The 19505-nt window shown below is 41.1% G+C and overlaps 1 protein-coding gene across 3 annotated transcripts in view; it reads left to right on the top strand.

Annotated features, from left to right (window-relative positions):
• The first annotated feature begins 10024 nt into the window (after positions 1–10024).
• CDYL (chromodomain Y like) overlaps positions 10025–19505 on the top strand; it is a 105615-nt gene continuing 96134 nt past the window's right edge. The window contains exon 1 of one of the 3 annotated variants that reach the window (XR_010439166.1): positions 10025–10484. Coding sequence is in view for 2 of the 3 variants with exons in the window: in XM_064705344.1 (XP_064561414.1) it covers positions 10461–10484 (24 nt within the window). In the remaining variant the exon portion in view is untranslated. The remainder of the gene's footprint in view (positions 10485–19505) is intronic. The other 2 variants (XM_064705344.1, XM_064705346.1) reach the window with 2 other exon arrangements.

Genomic DNA, 19505 nt, shown 5'->3' with positions numbered 1-19505 from the left:
TGACTTTCAGATCTTGATGTGAATTTTCACTTCCAGCCAGGTGACAGACACAGACATGTGAACACCTGGGTTAACCTTCTGTGGTTGAGAGTATTCCTGCAAGGGAGCAGTACTATCACTAATATCCCCGCTGATTTTTAAACTCACTGCTGTAAGTCAGGTTATCTGAGCCAATATACCTTTCCAGAACTGATTGTGCCAGTTGTTAGAGGTTGCCTGTTCTTGGTAGTGAAGGAATTGTGAGGAGCCATTTGATGACTCTCAGCATGACTATGTTATTCCTGCATATCCCTATGCAGTGGATTGGTTCCAGCTGGACCTTTACCAAAATTGAACTAAATACTTGCTTAGGCACTTTGGCGTTTCTAAAATCTCCTTTTCTCTCATGCTTTATTCCAACTGCTAAATAAAGATGTCTTCTTTTAAGGAGCTGTTTGTCAATATTGAAAGAAAAACAGGTGCCTGAAACCAGTCAGATCTGCAGCATGATAGACATTGGTATATACAGGATAGCACTTGCCTCCTGGGTGAAAATAAAAGAAGAGCAATATGGCACACAAACACAAACCCAGCATCAGACAAGTCAGAGAGGAGCCAGAGGTGAAGTCACTCCTGTAACATTGGAAATTACATGTTAGGACTCTGGAAAAGGCTGATACTGACTCCATTGCCTACTCCTACAGTTAAAATTCTCTGCAAAAAAAAACCTTCAACATTTTTGAGTTTATTATCCCTTGAATACATATACATTCTCTGTGTGTGAATACATTCTCTGTGCCTGTGAATGAATACTTATCTTCAGCAAAATTATATTTGCTGACTCTGGAAGTTGCTTTATAAAACTTTGACCTTTGAAGTCGATGAGAGTATTATCACCTGACTAATGGAGTATGTCCATAAAGCATAAAAATCTGTTTTGTCTTACTAAATGCCACTTGCTGACGATTTTCTTTGGCATGTTTCAAGTAGACTCAAGAAAAACTAATGAAAAGAATAGAATTTGAAATAAGCCCTGAGCCCTTGGCTTCTCTAGTTTCCTGCAGAAGCAGGGAAATTTCTTCTGTGATGCCATCTCCAGTTTCCTTGACATGGTCCACATGACAGAGTCTCAGAATAGAGCCAGGAAGATGGACAGTTACTGTTCTCTGCTCTGGACTTAGTTTTAAAGAAATAGAAATTATTTCTGATACATTTTTAATGGTTGACAGGGTTTTTTCCCCTTGCTATTCTGCAGAAATTTTAGCAAAAAAATCTATTCCTTTGGGAAATCCCAGTGTTCCAGACTGTAGGTGTAGAAAATCCTTTATTGCACTTTAGAATCATTTCCACATACAGAAACAATTTCAAGTAGTTCTGAGGTCTTTTGCAGATATTCCTTTCAAGACTTCACCTTGTCTGAACCTTGAACTATTGCAGTCAAGTTAATTAGAGCAGCCTTTACAGGTTGAAAAGACTTAGACAACAATTACAATACTGCTTTTACAAATTTTCAAATACCTTTCAAATAGTTCCTCTCTGATATATGTATTATATGGGAAAAAATGTAACACTATGATGTTTATATATAAAGATACTATCTTCTGCACTCATTTGGGCTGACCTGCATGACTAATTCATGACTATGCTATTTGTGAGTAATGGCATCATCCCATATTTATTTTAAAGAACTTTATAATATGTAGTGCTTATGCATGCCTGTGATGATCTAAGATTGCATCTTTGAGGACTGTTACAGTTTTATTATAGCCAATGCATACAGCAATGCCTATGGTTAATGCTGCTTGACGCTTTCAAGTATAAGACATTTTACATTGCTATCTTTGCTGAGTTTAAAGCACTTGGATTGCAACTTTTCAATATATGACCCTTGATGAATTCTTTGAAGGAATACTTCATCTGAAAAGATTCAGTTGATGGATGGGTTTGGGGTTTTTTTGTTTGCTTGTTCATTTCTTTCTTTCTTTTTTTCCCAGAACAATGTTACAAAAATGTTACTCTTTGAATAGCTTTTGTAGTTTTCATCATTGGAATGTGCCAACAATACAACCCAACAGTGGATTGACTCCTTGAGAAAGTACTTGGAGCGTCTTCTTTGCTCACTTCTTTTCCTCATTGCTGCCTAGTGATCTTAGGTAAGATTACAAAAGGTAGATGTAAGGAACTTTTAAAGGCAGGAATTCCTTACAAACCTTGTTCAAACTACACTCCAGCAAGCCAAGATGACAAAAATGCAGTAACATCAACCAAAATTACCACAGGCATTTAGTTAATTTCTCTGTTTGATTAGGCATGAGTTGAGATAATTTTGATTTATTAACTTTATTTTGTTGCTTTTAAAAATAATGCATGTGCTGCGACACAAAATAATTAATACCAAAACGAAAGATAGTAATTGTGACTTTGTATGTTTGACTTTCTAGAGCAAAACTCATCCCCCATTACATTCCTGTAGAAAGACCGATAGAAACACATCCAGGCCCTTCCAAAACACAATCTCCTTGTGTGAGGACAATGAACACAGTCCAAGATGATATAGAGGCTTGATGGCAAAACCTAGTAAAGTGTTTACCAGTGAATTTACCCTTGTCTATTGATAGCAAAACTTGTATTATGGTACCAAATGATCGCCAGTGAGCAGCTGCTAAAATATAACAGAGCAAATCCAGTAGAATTCAGCCCATCCTAATACAGGCAAACTTCTGGAACAAGGCCTTTTGTTCCAGTGCCGCCAGTCTAAACAACAAGGCTATTGACTGCATGTGCCAGCCTTTGTTACTGGGGGCTACCTGAAAAGATTAAAATTGCATGAATCTGCAATTTCAGTTCCATCAATTCTCAGCTGCAAAACCTCCATCTGTAAACTGACCCAGGAGGAGCACACTGTTGACTTAAGCTCCTATGTTAAAAGGTTGTACTGTCATAGTCTATCCCTAGGAAATAAATTAATTTCCAGTGCTAGTGCTAGATAAGTCTCAAGAAGCTGTAGCATAATTTTGATCTTTCATATTGCCATATTTATTGCAAAAGGTCTTGAATTCATCTACGGAACATCAGTCAAATGAGTAGGTTCTTTAGACAACAGAAAGGAAGCAAAATGGAAGGCATTCAGACCACTTCCTCTTCCACTTTGTCACAATTTTACCAAGCTATATACTGACACGAACACGCTTCTCCAAAAAGCAACTGTTTGTGAATCGTCTCTAAGATGAGCCACTAAAGATTCCTTACCTTTTGCACCTCTTCCTTTACAGAATATATTATTATTTTTGTTCAGGCTACATTGAATCCAGAGTGAAATCTGCAGGCTAATGATGAATCAAGTATACATTTTACTTTCCCTTCTCCATGCTGAAAGGCAGCTTGCACAGTTTTGTGAAAAGTTTTTCAAGCACTAAGCCTGACATTAGCATAATATTCTTATATGAGTCAAGCTTCTGGTAAGAAGTACTGGTAGAACTAGGCTGCACCGCAGTGTACTGAAAAAAATCTACATTATGATGATTACAAGAAGACTAAATTGTCCTGGTTCTTGCCAGGACAGGGGTAATTTTTGCAGTAGCCAGGAGGGGCATGGCTAGGACCCAGAGGTTATTCTGCACCACCTCACATCGTTTTCCAGGGATGGGGAAGGGCTCCCTTCCGAGTCGGCATAGCATGGCAGAGGGAGAAGTTGGCTATTGTCTATTGTCAGCGAGTTTCCATGGGAATAGTTTGGGTTTTGTACCTCCTGTCATTAGTATTATTGATTGTAGTATTTATTTTCCTATCTCATAGGATTTCCAATATATTGGTGTTGAATCTTCAAACTGAAAAAAACCCCCTTGATCTTAATTTTATATTGTTTATTCATAAAAAGGCATTTCTATTACTTTAGAAGATAACTTTCCTCTACATTCCCTTTTTCAGTTATTTAAGAAAATTGTGAGGCTTTTTTATTTTTCTCATCTGAATGGAAAAAAAAAGATGTTTTTTAGTCTTTCTCTAATTATCAGAAGAAACATCCTGTTCTTTCTCAATGTTTACAAATGTCCTTATTTTCCTAAAGGAAAAAAGCTAACAGTTTACCACCCAAATTAAAATTCTCTTCATTGGAAAACACTGGTTATAGGATTTGGAAAAGACTTATCAGCCATGTTGAGAAGAAAAAAGGCTGGAGATATTTGGACTCTTGAAAATCAATCTGTAAATACTATACCCATATCCAGAAAAAAACCCTAACATTCTCTATGAAAAATATCCTGTATGAGCTGTAGCAGAATATGTACTTCATTAAAAATCCGTAAGGCTCTCTGCATTCTCTGTAAAAACACAGAATTTCAGATGTCCCTATTCTCCATGTAGTTACTCATTCTAAAGTGTACTTAGTCATGAGAACAAATTACAAATTCAAAGAGAAAAGCAAAGAATGTCTGTCTTTCAGATACAGTACCTACATTTGCTTCAGTCCTCAACCTACAGCTTTCTTAGACTATGACACCTCCTTTCAAAACTGAAGAGGACATTCCCTAATTTAATGTTCAGGTAATGCACTCTTCATAACGATTATTACCCTGACTATGAGAACAAGCAAATTGTTATGGCTGATCAGACATTTAGTGTTCTATAAGGATAAAATTATCCTTCAATGCTCCCATCCCAACTCAACTATTAAGCTAGGATTTTGTTTTCTTAGTCCTTTTATAAACCTGTTCTCATCCTCACCAAGGCAAGGGAAGCTACATTCCAGTGGTAAGACACTACTACTTTGAATAGAGCCAAGGAGTTCAAGGAGGCAGCTATAAGTTTTTATCTTTGATGTGGATGTAAACAACTAAACTCTGCTGGTGACCAATAGGGTGAGCTGAAAGGCCAAGCAATGCCATTGCACAAGATTATTTTTATTTTAGATTTCCAGTTTGAGGCTTTTAAACATAAAATCATTTTAAGTTGGGTAGTGTTGGTACACCTTCACTTTCTGTGTGTGTTCTCCAATCAGCTGTTCAAATTGCGTTTTCCATGGTGCTTTTGCATCATTCAAAGCACAAATCCTCTTCTAGGAATAAATCAGAAATGTGTAGAACATATGTAGACTAACCAAGGATGTAAAGATATTGATCTCATCTCTGTCAGCACTGGCTTCACAGTGTCCATAGTCAGGGCTATCTATGTCTGTTACAGATGGAAGTTGTTGCAGGTAAAATTCCAGTTTCAAGTGTTGCAGAACTAGAAAGGCAGGTGGTGAAAGTGTCCAGAGAATGCAAAGAGAAAAGTAGGTCCTGTAGATAAAACTTGCATTCTGTCCATGTAATTTAGTCCTAATTCTGTTGCAAAACTTCTGTTTGATACTAAGCAAGCCATTAAAACATAGTCAAGCATGGATTCTAAATATAGCTTTGGAAAGCCAATTCAAGATATTGGGTATCTAGCTAGAGGTACAAAATCATCTAGTATTTAAAGCTGTAAGAAATAGAAATAAAAATCCTACTTTAAAAATAAAAGATACTATCTTTTATTAGGTTTTTAAATCTAGGCCTCTTTATTTGAATAGTAGAAGTCAGTGGACAACTCTGACAATATTTGTTGTAATTTCATGTCTTAGTTCCACATGGGTAGAGAATGGATAACAAAACCTCCCTTATTTAATGGGCATATTGTAAAGAAAAATTATTGGTTCTTTAAAAATTTGCTACATTGAGTCTATCATTGAACTCCATAAGGAAACAGTAGTGTATGGATCACATTCTTTCAAAGCAAAAATTTGGGGAAACTGTCCTTATCAATAAAGAACTAAATACCATAATGTCAGTCCAAAAAATTACCAAGAATATATTTCTCTAAATATTGCCATTCCTTTCTCCAGTTATTTAAACTGGATTGTGTTACTGTCATAATCTAATCTAGAATCAGTGTTTTTCAGATCAATGGAAGGAATGTCTCAGTAGTTTAGAGAACTAGGATGTCCTCTCTCCCAGACTTTCACGTTAGGAATCTCATTCAACAGTTGATCCTTCAAGTGATCCCATGTGTTGAAAACTATCAAACTTCTATCTGCCTGAAATGGCCTCTCTTGAAACTGCACCCACTACAAAATGGGAAATGTAACTCTCAGCTCTGGAGTGTTGGAAGTACTCATTGCAAGAAATATTTTTTTTCCGTCATTTCTGTTTCTCCATTTTAACTAAACATCTCAGACCACTTTGAAGACAACAGAGATGCAAATGAGGAAGAGGTAAGGAAACTTAGAGGGACAGAATTTACAGAGAATAACAAATTACAAGAATGAGCCACACCCCAGAAGTTGTGGGCAAATGAGCATAGGATCAAAACAGGAGAGAAAAAAATATTAGGTGCAAAGGGATATTATGCATTTCAGACCTAAACTGTCAAGATAACTTGGCCATTACAGAGATTTAATCTTGATCTTAGATCAAAAAAGACTGGATCATAGAAACATGAGTAGGATTAATCTCACCTTTCTCCAAGCAGTTGCAGAATAGGTGACATAATTCTGATCAGTAAAACAAAAGTCAACAAAATAAATCAAATTTAGACTTTGATTCAGCTGACCAGACATAGGCATCCACATTAGGATGAGATGAAGCACGCTGGGAATTCCACCAAGATGCTGATTATCTTTCCTTTGACTGTGAAAAAGTGCATAGGATGATTGGATGAGGTGTTAATGCCTACAGCACAGACCAGACCATCCCATTTAGTCATATCAATCCTGCCTTTTGAAATCCTTCAGCTAATCACTGGCTGTATCTCAATGACTAAATGCTTCCTTCCTAAGCCTTACTCCCAAATACTGAAAGGCAGATAATCACCTCAATATAACCAAACAGAAGTTACTGACAGTCACTTTATTATCAAGAGTTACGATCTTGTGCATAAATCTCTGCATATGAAATATGTCTGTCATCCCTTGGCTAGAGCAAATCCTACAGATGTAGACCCATTCCCATCCAATACAGATCTCCATGATATTTTCAACACTGTAAACTTTCAGCTGGCTGTGACCTACCACCAGAACTTTCAAATTCAGCTGTTCCACCATCTGTGAAGATCTTTGTAGACATTACAGTGGCACACAGAGAGGTCAAAATTGAGTTGATCTTTCAAAGGAACTTGATTTCACTATCTGTACTTCACCCACAAATTAGAACATTCCTTATTCAGCTAAAGAGAACAACTCCTGACTGTACCAGGAGTACCACTAAGGCAATTGTCCACTTCAGACTGGAAGCTCTGTATGCACATTGCAAAACTTCCTGCCTGGCTGACATTGTCTGGTTCTTTCCCAAGGTGGATTAACCGAGGCTGATCAATCACCTCTGAAAACATTTGTTGCCACTGTCAGAACTCAAACTGGCCTGGCTTTCCAGTCTTCCTAGACTGCTCCATTACTGCATGCCATACAACTTCTCTTCTGGAGATATTTATATGCAATGTTAGGAAAGGCATTTACGAAGTTGGCAGTAAGGCTGGCTTCAACAAACAAAATATTGTTGACATTTGATGTGTCCTGCCTCCAGTGAGGAACACTAGAAACACCTTAAAAAGAAAGAAACAATGATTTTGACATTCATCATGCAACATTTGGACAACTTGATTTTTTGTCTAGAGAAAGCAAGATGAGAGCAAGCTAACATGGAACCTTGTGTACCAACTGCAAGAAGCTGTCACAAAAACCTGGTAGCTCTCAGATGCTTGAGCCATAGCACTATCACATGGTATTTCTGAAGAGTGTGATTGATTCTCCTGAAAAGTCTTACCAAGCAACAAAGACAAAAGGGTAGCATGGAAGGCAAAAAATAATTAATGGCAATGCAAGCAATGAATATGTGTAAAAGAAGAAGTTCTTTCACTGAAGCGGAATTGTGGAGCATGGCTAGAACACTAAAAACTAGTGTTCTTGTAACTGAGCTTTGGTTCTTTCCTTGAAATACGAAAAATGGAGAACTACTGATCAACAGTACTTCTTTTGAAACATCCAGAAAATCAAAATGCTTATGACCTGGTTTACTGCAATGGTGAGACTATTCGTACAGATTCAGATGCTCTATTTTTATGCCTTTGCAAAGCAAAGTAACACCTTCAGCAACCACTGCCACCATCTCTTTGCTATCATGTGAATACTGATTACCTTCAAAGACTGTCCTTCAAAGGGAGGCTACAACAGTGACATCACACTGTGTACAGTTCAAAAAGATTTTGGCCCACCTCTTAGGAATGGTGATTTAATGCTCATCTCCAGAAGGCAGCCACAGAGTTTACTACATCTTAACCATCTTAAGTTTCTATGTAGGCCCATCCTTCCATCAAGGATCCTGCTCCTGTCACTAAACAACCCCCTCTTTCAGCACCTTAGATTAAGCCTAGCCCTTAAACATATCAAGGAGTGGATTAAAAACCTTTTTGTAGACTAGTTAGAAGTTTAGGAAAGTATGAAAAGTATGAAACTTCTTAGATGTTTTATCTGCATAAATGACGTCCATCTTGAAGACCAATACAGAACTTCAGTTATCCAGATGCAGGATGTTGCCCTTGGAGACATGGACATATTTGTCATAAAGAATGGGCAGATGAATCAAGTCTGAGAAAGGAATCTCCAGCTCTTTCTACGTAAATCATCCAAAGCCCATAAATGGACCAATGTTTTCTGAATGACTATCTGCTGGACAAAGTAGAACAAAGTAGAACATTGAACTATCAAAGCAGAACATTTGAGAACATTTTAAAAAAAGACCTCTGAAAGACTTTGAAAAAAAACCCCAAAACTTTGGTTAAACATGAGTTGACTCAATGGGTTGGTTGATTACATAAATGTGAGGAACTCTGCGCCAACCTGCGCTGTTCTGCGGCAGAGAACGGCTCCCTGGCGTGGCATGGAATAGGAAACACTCACTGGAACAAACACTGCGGTATGACAGAGCACACAGTTCGGCATCCCTATCCTGACACTGGTTTTGTCCCACTCTTCAGCCCTTTTGAGACCAGAAACTACGCCTTGAAGAATTTTCTCTTGAAGAAGTGACTCAGTAACTCGTTCCATCTACCTTTGCATTACAAAGCCTTCCATTCATCAGGTTCATGGCTAGCTACACAGCACTTCATGTGAGGCACCCCTAGACGACACACGAGGAGGCAAGAACAGGTTGTGAGGTGACAAGAACATGTTGCGGGGTGTAACTAGCCACGGACTCATAAGCAGGTCAACAGTTCAGCTACTTTCTGTTGGCCCATCATCCCACGGAGGCCTTGGCGGGGCCTTCCCGGCTTGGCAACCGCGGTCAGCCGGGAGATGGAAGGCACATATCCGGTGTTGGCAGCCACCGTCGAGGGCTGTTTAGTTTCTTTTACGGCGAAGGCATCCGACCAAGGAAGTTTGGACGGGGAGGAAGCGCGTGCACACGCGTTATACACGGCACCGCGGCAGGGCGATGGACGGGGCGATGGCGGAGCCCGCGGGGAGCGGAGCCCGGAGGGCGGCGGAGGGGCGGCCACGGGGGGCTGCGGGCGGCCACGGGCGGGGGCCCGGCGGCGTGACGCGAGCCCTGCACGTGCGCGGCGCCCCGAGTTCTGCCACCGCCGCCCCGCTCCCAACTCCGCGTCCGTCCCGCGGGCACATCGCACACCCCCGCACCCCCCCCGCTCCCGCTCCCATCACCCGCGGTTTCCCGGGCGCGGCCCCGGGCGCGCGCCCCCGCCGGCCCCCGCGCGCCGCCGGGCTCAGCTGAGCAGACAATGGGAGATCAAAGCCGGGATGGGGTGGGGGGAGGAGGAGAAGGAGCAGGAGGAGGAGGAGGAGGATGGTGCCGGGCGGCGGCACGGGGGGGCGGCTGGTGGAGCCGGCGGGGCGGAGAGCGGTGGTTCGCGTGTGGCGCTGCCTCTCTGCGCTCGATTAGTGTTCCTGGGGAGGGAGCGAGCGAGTGTAGCCGCCGGCGGACGGAGGGGTGCGGGGGGGCGGGGGGGGCGAGCACGCGTGTGAGTTCTGTGTGCGCGGGTGCGCGCGGCTGCGTGCTCCCGCGGGCGCGCGCTCGGGCGCGCGCTCGGGTGCGCGCGCGCCGGGCTGTGTGAGGGCGAGCCGGGAGAGCGAGCGAGTTGCGCAGCTGCCGTGCGCGCACCCCCCCCCGCCGCCGCCGCCGCCGCCGCCGCCGCCAGCGCCAGCAGCAGCAGCAGGGGCAGGAACAGGAGCACCTCACTGGCATTTAACGAGCGGAGCTGCTAGTTGCGCTGGAGAGAGACGCGCAGGGAGGAGGAGGAAGAAGAAGAGGAGGAGGAGGACGGGAAGAGGAGAAGAAGGAGGGGAAGAGGAGGAGAAGAGGAGGAGGAGGAGGAGAAGAAGAAGAAAAAGAAGAAGAAGAAGAAGAAGAAGAAGAAGACGAGGAGGGAGAGGAGGAGGAGGCCAAACGGACACCAACTGAAACAAAAGTATTTCCAAACCGGCACCCAACTCCACCTTGTGAGGCTCCCACAGCATGGCTTCCGAGGAACTCTACGAGGTAAGAGCCCCCGAGCTCCGCCGGCCCTGCCCCCGGCCCCGCCGGCCACCTCACCCCACCCCACCGCACCCGAGAGCGTTTTTGTTGCTCCCCGGGAGCGCCGCCGGGCTTGTCACCCACACTTGCAGCGGCTGCTGCCCCTTCCCGCTGGGCCCAGCGCCTGCGTGTGTGCCCAGCCTGGCCCCCCGCCCCCCCTTCCCTCCCCAGTTTTGCTGGAGGAGGACGGAAATGTGACTGAACGGAGGAGACGGCAAAGTGTTACCGTGGCCTGCGCTCCCCCCTCAGTCCTTTCCCCACGTTCACACAACACTTTGACTCCGGGAGGAGAAGGGGGGGGTGCTGGATGGGGCGAGCAGCGCTGACAGCCCCGGCAGTGATCACGTCGAAGTGCGAGCCCGGCGCTGTGCAAAAATGTGAGCAAAGCCGAGTTATTGCCTCTATCCGGGCCGGGGGGGGGGGGGGGGGCGGGGGGGAGGAGGAGGAGGAGGAGGGCAGAGGGGCTTTCCTCTTGGATTTGTGTCCATACCAAAGTCCTGTGCCACCATCGTGTGCCTTGGCCGTGCGGCAAGCTGCGGCGGTGCAAAATACTAAAATTTAAACTCCTCGGCTCTTCGTGCTCCAGCGATAGGGTTGAGGTTGCGAGAGAAGCCAAAAAGATTGAAAGTTAAGGCTTTGACACGCCATCCTTCACTCGTCACTCGGGAGGTGGTCACAGCGTGTGCTGACGGGAGAGGGAGGTCTTGGGGTGAAGAAGGGAACAAGGTGACAGCCGAACTTTGAGTTTCCTATCTTATGCCTGGCAATTTCACATCCTTGCCCTTAACTGAAAAGCATCATGGTTCTCTTGGATTGAACTTCCTTGTTTTTATTTTTGCAAGAAGTTATCCCCGGGACTGAAAAGCCATTGTTGTTTTGGAGCTGTTCTTGCCTTTTGGGTAGAGAAGTGGCTTCCCAAAACCAAAAATGCTCTTATCTGATAGTTAATATGCATCCAGACAGCGATCTATTAAAAATATATATCCAGAGGCTGGAACTCTTAAGGTTAAAAGGAGGCAGATAGCCTTCAGGACACTTGACAGAAGATGTCTTACCGTACAGCTGGTGCACATGAATCTCTCCTTAATTGAGTTACATCTGTGATGCCATCGGTGAACAAACCCTGTAGAAGTCAGTGTTGGGTGCCCCAGGTGGGCTTGTATTTTAAGCAAGTTGGCTGTCAGCAGAGGTGCTGAACTGATAGACTAGAAAGAAGACCGAAGGCCTGTATTCCCAAGACAGATAAATCATGGTTAATTGCTCTGGCAAGTGTCCCCATCCTCACAAGGTAGCTTAAGCCAATCTTGAAGGGATCATCTCTGAAAGTTGGAGAGAAATTTAGGAACCTCTCTGCGTCTCAAGGAATTGCCAAAAGCTTGCTTTGACTTTGCGAGGGTTGTGTTGAGTTTGTGGAGTTGGGCCTGTAGACTGTGCTGCAGCCAGTTCTTGCTCTTCACGTGTTGCCGTGTTTGATCAAAGATGCACAACGAGATATTGCTTTTGATGGGCACTAATAAATGACCAGGAAAATTCTGTTTGCTGAGCATTGGACTGAGGCTGAGAATGACCATTGTGCATGACTCTTCTTGGCTGTCTTGTGTTCAGAATGTTGACTTGTTGGCTCAGTGGTCTGTGGGGCGCAGTTGTGCTCTGGGCAGGTGGCGCGTCGTGGCCATTGCGCAAATGCCGCTCTTGACAAACACCTGAAGGGATACTTCTAAATTTTAAAAATCTGACGCTTTCGTTAATCGTGCAAGTGCAAAGTTTAATTAAGGTGCCAAAATAGTTAATGCTTTTGGACTGACATGTGGTCAAGCTGTCTCTTTTTTCTAAATTGTTGCTCATTTTTGACAAGTTTTGTCTTATAATGAATTTTCTAGCCATGTCTGAAAAACCATAAAATAATAAATTATTTCAATATAGTGAGCACTAATTTAGGAAGGATGTAGCTGTGAGTAGACATGAAATGTTACTTTTTGAGTAATTTAAACTGTTTTGTGAACTGCTTGTGTTATTGATGGTGGGTTTACTTCTGTTTCATGGTTGTCTTATTTATAGGTCATGCCATTCAATATCGTTTGAATCTGGTGTTTGAAATCTGCTGCCATTTGTTATACTTCCATTTTTCCTTCTTGATCTTGATCTAGTGTCTTGATCAAAAAAATGTTGCGTAGTCTATTTGCAATTGTTAGCTTAAGTATGAATGCCAACTATTTCTGCTGATATGTGTCATGGTTCTTCCAAAATACAAATGAAAAATCCTCTTATAAAAAATGACGATAAGTTCGTTTTTGGTTTTTTTTTTTTTTTAATCTTAGTGCATACACTTATTTGTGGGATTCTTTTTATTCTGGATGTCATCCCTGAAGTGAGGGAGCTGATCTCTATGTAGGCCGGTGATTTCAAATTCAAAGATCAAGACCTTAAATCTACTAATGGGTTGGCAGTGTGACTGGGGCTGGCTGTGTATCCTCAATGTCATTTGTTCCCATGCATTTTAGAGGTTGTGGTGGTGATGACTACCTGCTATTTTTTCCCTTTTTTTTTCTTATTTTTTCTTTTTTTTTACTGGGGTAGAAACATTGAAGAGACTGTTTTCTAGATGAAAAATGCAGCAGTCGGTAATGTTACCAGCCTCTGTAGGTGAGGCAAATAACATACTTTTTGTGTTTTCAAGTTTGTTTCTTCAAGGGACAAAGTGTTTTTTAGTGAGGTGGACAGACATGGAGAAGTTGGCAAATAAGACAGGTGAAGGAAAACGTAAGAAAAGGCGCATTGGGTTTTTATTTCTGCAAGTTTGTTTCAACAGGCGTTGACATCTTATGGCACTTCTCTTTGTATGTGCCTGCTGGGATTTGTTAGTGTGGTTTTTGAAAAATCCTTTGAACAAATGGTAGGGTTACCTTCTTCTTCAATGTGACAACTTTCCTTTGGCTTACTGACCTGTTTCCCACTAAACATTGTTACTTGTTCTCATCATCTTCACTGGAGTAATTAGAAGTAGACCTCATTTCCAAGGTTCTTTCAGAAGCAAACTATGTTTGCTCTCTCTGCAGTAAAATCCCTTGACCTCCTTTGGCAAACTCTTGCAAGTGATGTCTGAAGTCATCCTAAGTTGTGGTTGGCATGACAAGTTTGTTTGATGAAATGTGGAAGTTGTTCCATGCAAGTGCTCTGTGGGAGAGCTGTGTGCTAGCCAGCAGGTCAGATGTACCAAGTCGTGGTCAGTGGACAACAACCAATCTGTGCTCAGTTGGGAAGAGTCTCTTTCTCATAAAATTTAATATTTTGTTTTCGTATTAAGTGAGGTGGAAATGCATTGAAGTTCTCTACTGTTGGACATGGTGTCTAGTCAAATTACTGAGTGTTTCTGCCTTTCCTCAGGGAACTGCTGGTACAGCTGATACCCATAATAAACCACTGGATCCATTTGTGTAACTCTGGCTAGGCTTGGGCCATGCTTGCTACTCACGTCAAAACATTTTTATTGGGTTTTACTGATAAGTAAGCAAAACAGTTTGTGTGAACTTTGCTAGTGTACCTATGCCTTGATGCCTTCTCTTTACTCTGTGTTTCACATTGGCATTGGTCATAAACCCAGTGTTTTAAGGTGTCTTAACCAATTTCCATTTAAATATTACAGATTAAGATACTGAAAGTCCTGTACTTCAAAATTATACATTTTTGTATGTTTTATAAAATGGAAAATATATATTTTTTTAAAATCTTCCATTGCCTTGCAAAAAACATGCATTTTTTCATATTGGTGTCTAATATCCTCAAGGTGATACTTCACTTCCAATGATGATTCAGTACTTTTGGTTTTATTTTTAGAACTAAAGCCTTTGACATTAAATTATACAGATACAGTGAAACTACAAACTGAAACAAATTTCAGGAGCAACTGGCTGAAGTGCAATGGCCTGACATTAAGCTATGTGTCAGGTTTAATCACCTAATAAGTAAGCCCAAAGACACGTATTCCAAGAAAATTTAAGCTTTGTGTGTAGAGTAGTGGCCACAAGTCAACAAAAGTGATCCTGTGGGCTGTTCTTCATTGTGCGTGCTTGTCTTTTAAATGATAGAGTGTAGAAAACTGTTGGAGAAATGCTGTCATTTTCTTGAAAATTTGATACTGCATAGGAATTACTCACTTAAACCCAAAATTTTTCTCATGGCCCTAGGAACACTGCAGCGATCGAATCTTCATCATGTTTTGTGTGCATTTACTGGAAAGTTTAAACATTTGTTTTGCTTAAGTTAACTGAAAGGATAAATCCATTATCTGCAGTATGCTGCTTGGAGTTGTAGTTTTAATGGCTACTTGATGAAAAATTACTATTAGCAACAAATCAGAATTGGCTGTATATTCAGGCAATAGCCTTTTTTTTCCTCATTGCAATGGGTTGTTTTCATTCAACCTATCTTGCAGGAATTCCAGATTGTCTTGGGATCTGTCTTCTGTTGCTTGTTTCTGGTGTGCTGATGCCCAAGACCTTGGTTAAAGATCTTGTTCATAAGGAGGGACTTACAGTCATTGCGGTGTAATGCCTAAGTTTTTATGAGTTTATTTTGACAGCTGGTGGAAATGCTTGTTTCAGGAGAGGTAAAAGACACAAATTTGCTTGACTGACCCTACCCAACTAAGTAAGACTAGGAATTTACATCAGATGTGTTTGTGCTGCTTCCACTCCTTAGGAAATACGCATCTGACTTCCAGTAGAGTTGAGGATTAGCTGTTCATCCTCCACGGGTGACTTTCACTTCTTTAAACCAGAGCACAAATGCAAGAGCACTGCAGGAGTGGAGCCATCCCATTTAGTGTAAGAAACTTGACTTTTCCATGTTCCTTGCCAAGCTGCTTTTAACCAGCTTGATTAGCCCCAGAACTGTGGACAAAATTGAGGAGTAGTGCCCTGTCTTCTGGGGCAGCTGCAGGGGAAGTGCTTGAGCTGCCCCGGGGGTTTCTCCAGTGTGCCCTGCCCTCCATGGCGCCGCTGGGCTGCTCCCAGGGAGAGCTCAAACACACGCAGGGAAAGGACGGAACCTCTGTCTGTGTCCTGTGTGGAACACAAATGGCTCAGATATGGAGATGGCTTAGCAGCTTTTATGCACAAAACTCCTTTGTATGTACATGCACAAAATCAGTATAGTAAAAATAATGGTTTTAATTTTTCATGTATTGCTTCTTTTGAATTGCTCATGTCCATCACAGACCAAAAAAAAAAAAAAAAAAGGAAGGGAGGGAAAGTGGGAAAGAGATGTCTCATCCATAAAGCCTGCGAGGCTCTGATAATTCTTAACCTTCACAGTCTGTCTTTTACTGTGATTTAATTTATTGAGTTTTTTGGTCAATCAGAGATTTATTACTGTGGTGCCAGTCACGTTTAGAGTCACAGAACAATTACTTCCAACTTGCAAGACTGTACTATCACAGAAGGTTGCTCCACTATGCTGATGTTCAGTACCTCTTGAATGAGGATAAATTATCAGACACAAAGAACTTAATGAGACATGCCACAGCCCCTTGTTCTTCAGGAAGGCTGGCGTAGCTGGAACAGCATCAGGGTTGCTGTGTCCCTTTTAGACTTCTCAGTAGGTGCAGCTTCATTTCTTCCTGGCTGCTGCAGCATTTCTGATCTGTGTCAAAGCAGTAGAAAAAACCAAGTTACTAACAGTTATGCTTTCATCTTATTCAACCAGACTATGTGATAACTGGATGTGCAGATCTGTTGGATATAACACAGAAGCAGCCCTATAATGCCACTCTTATTCTTCTGTAATAAATTCCAAATCTGCTGTTACTGGGCAGTGTATTATTTTAGTGTATCTGTTGGAAGCACAAGCTCCACAAACTGTATTTGCAGGGTAAAAAGGGATGCACAAGTCTCTCCCTGTTCTCTTCTATGCCTTTGAGGTTTTGAATGGCTGGATGCCATGTGATAGATATTATGGGTCAATAAATACAGGGTTGATTATTTTTTTAATCTTAGAAAAAAAATTTATATTTATATTTATAATCAACCCACCATGTGGTTTCTCCGGCAGTATGCTGCTAGTCCAGAAAATACCTTAAAAGTACAGTATTTTATATTATCAGATGTAATTTCCAGAGCTGTAGTATCTCTCTATGAAGAGCTTTCATTTTTTCTGATTTCTGATGAGCTTTTAATATTTACACGCAAGAATTTTTTGTGCTCTTTGAAATTATTTCTTTGAACTTCTCTCCATATTACTTAGAGGAAAAGAAAACTGGCATGTTTCTGGTTCAGTACACTGTAAAGGCAAAAATATTTACTGTTTTCATAAACATCCTCATAAGATTTACATGTGTCCCTAATGGTGACCTGTGGCAGATATTTTTCAAGGCATCTATTCATATGTATGGATACATGGGATGGATGTGGATTAAAAAGCATATTTTAATCACAGATCTACATTTTTAAGTTACTTTAAGGCCACATTGGTAGGATTAATTGTAAAATAAAGCAACTATTTTCTAAGTATCTTTTAACTGTAAATTAGTTGTATTGAATAGTGGAACTATGTAACTCAGTTTTCTTGTGGTTCTTCAGTGAGGCTTCACATTTTATTATCACAGTACACACAATGAATTAGTAAAGCTCAGATCAAATCTTTCTTCTTGGCCATGTTAAGTCTGATGGTTTGTTTCATTTCTTTTGTGGGGAAAGATAAAGTATATATTCAAGTGGCCTAACCACATTTGTAGTTGTGCTTCTCTAACTCTTCTGCCCCCACAGTTTTTGCACCTTCTAAGGAAATTAAGTGTTCATTCTTTGCTGATTGTCATAGTAGCAAATGAAAAATCAAAACTCTGTTCACATTTTTTTAATATCCTGGATTGAAAGGGAAGGAGCTCTGCTCTTCTCTTCTCTTCTCTTCTCTTCTCTTCTCTTCTCTTCTCTTCTCTTCTCTTCTCTTCTCTTCTCTTCTCTTCTCGTTTGGGTTGGTTTTTTGTTTAAATAACTTTGTGACTTTCATTTTGCAGAGACATTTAAATACTTCTCTAAGCATCTTCACTTGCTGTAAAATACTGGATTATGTAAATTTGCTTGTTTTAGGGAAAAAATTTTGGCTTTATTTTGGAGACGACACAGTTTAAAACAAGTTGTGGGAAGTATTATTGTGATGTATTTATCACAGGAAAATGTTACATGTACATTTTGTAAATACAAATGTAGGGTAACCATTGAGGTACATTCTTAAGAGTGTTGAAATGGATATATGTCAACTTCAAAATACTTTTCAAGACTATGATGTGTTGAATGTTGTTTTCAGTGGATATTCAGAAGTGGGTAATTTATGAAGTTCCTTCCATTAAATGCAGCTCTTCAATGAGGCATCATCAGGATATCGATAACATTTTTGTTACCAATCACTAGACATATGAAGGGTAGAAGCAATTCAAACTATATTTGTGAGAGTTGACTGGAGTATAGTTTGGGTAGTTGTTAAATCATGCTCATTTGTTGTGTTTTGATTTCAGCACCTGATTTTCCCCAGTTCTTTGTATAAAACACAGCTTGTGACAGCACAGTGTGACGATTCCATTTCATTTTTGTGTTGAGGTCACTTACAGAGTTAAAAGCAACAGACCTGGGATTGTGTCTGTAAGAAATAATGGGAATGTAAGGCTCTGTGTACTGACACAAAGGATCCATCCAGTTCAGCACCCCAATTCCTATCACAGGTCCATAATGTCTCACTGTAGAGTGAAAAATGGGAAATATGGCACAGCAATAGTCATTGGGAGCTTTCATGGCTGGCTTTGTTGGGACAAGGCAGATTTCAGCCTTGGTTATAAAATACTGGCAGCATAACCTGAGCTGCCCAGATGTTCCAAGCCCACATTCATTACCTGTGCACATCTGCCAGGGGCTTGTGGCTGCAGGCCACAAATACATTGTTGTTCCTGAATTCTGTGTTAACTTGAACTCAGATTTTTCAAGAAGAGGTTGTTAGTGCATGTGATCAAACAAAACAAACATTAACTCTGTGTAAGACTTCAAGTCATCAGCTTGAGTTGTATGCTCTAGATACCTACAGAGTCTTCAGCACAGACTTGATGTGCTGACGGACTGTATGCCAAAATAAGTCCAGCTGGCAGCTGTGTGGAAGTACACTCAGCCTAGAAAATTTGGAGAGAGGAATGTGCCCACAAAATAAGACAAATTGTAATAGCACTTTAATAATAACTCTAGGAATTAATCTCATTATTTGAGTTAGTACTGTTTTATAAGTATAAACCATAGTAGATTGTACCGAAGTATAATATATAAAGGTTAGGAAGACTGATGGAAAATTTTTTTGAAAACAGGAAAAAACAGCATTTTTTTCTCCTCTGTAGGCTTTTTGCCATGTAGTTACTTTATAACTTAACTCTTAGGTGGCTAGTCTTGTTTTCAAGACTAGCACATTTTTCCTCACTTACTTAGTTTACAGATAAGGACAAAACTTGATCTTGAATTAGCAGTGCTTTCAAAGAACAAAGAAACATAAAGTAAGAGCAGTGATGTTTACATCAGACAGAATCTTGAGCTTTTGTTCTTAGTGTATTTTTCTGTGGAATTAGTTTGTAAATATAGTTATGCTAAATAGATATATTCACAGCAACTTGTCAGTTGAGTGAGCAACTCCAGCAAAACAATTTCTAATGTTTCCTGAAAATGATGCTTTGACCTCAGTTTGCCACCCTCTTTTGCAGCTGAAGGAGTAACTAACTAGATGTCCAAGCATTCCCAAGTGGAACAGAAGATTTAATGGAGTGCAGTTTCAGGGCAGTCAATCAATTTTCACTTGTGATGTAGCAAAGTCAGAAGTTTAAAAAAGCAAATTTAAACTGTTGGTGCGCATCAGGTTTTTTTGTAATATATGTATGTAGAGAAGGTTAAAGCCCAGCTTTGAAATTTTTTCTCCTCTTTGTCTGGTTCATGTGCTTAGTGTTATGTGCTTTGGGTTTTGATT

This window comes from Zonotrichia leucophrys, chromosome 2 (genome assembly GCF_028769735.1).
Source record: "Zonotrichia leucophrys gambelii isolate GWCS_2022_RI chromosome 2, RI_Zleu_2.0, whole genome shotgun sequence".
Lineage (NCBI taxonomy): Eukaryota > Metazoa > Chordata > Aves > Passeriformes > Passerellidae > Zonotrichia > Zonotrichia leucophrys.
This window is presented reverse-complemented; position numbering and strand designations above follow the sequence as displayed.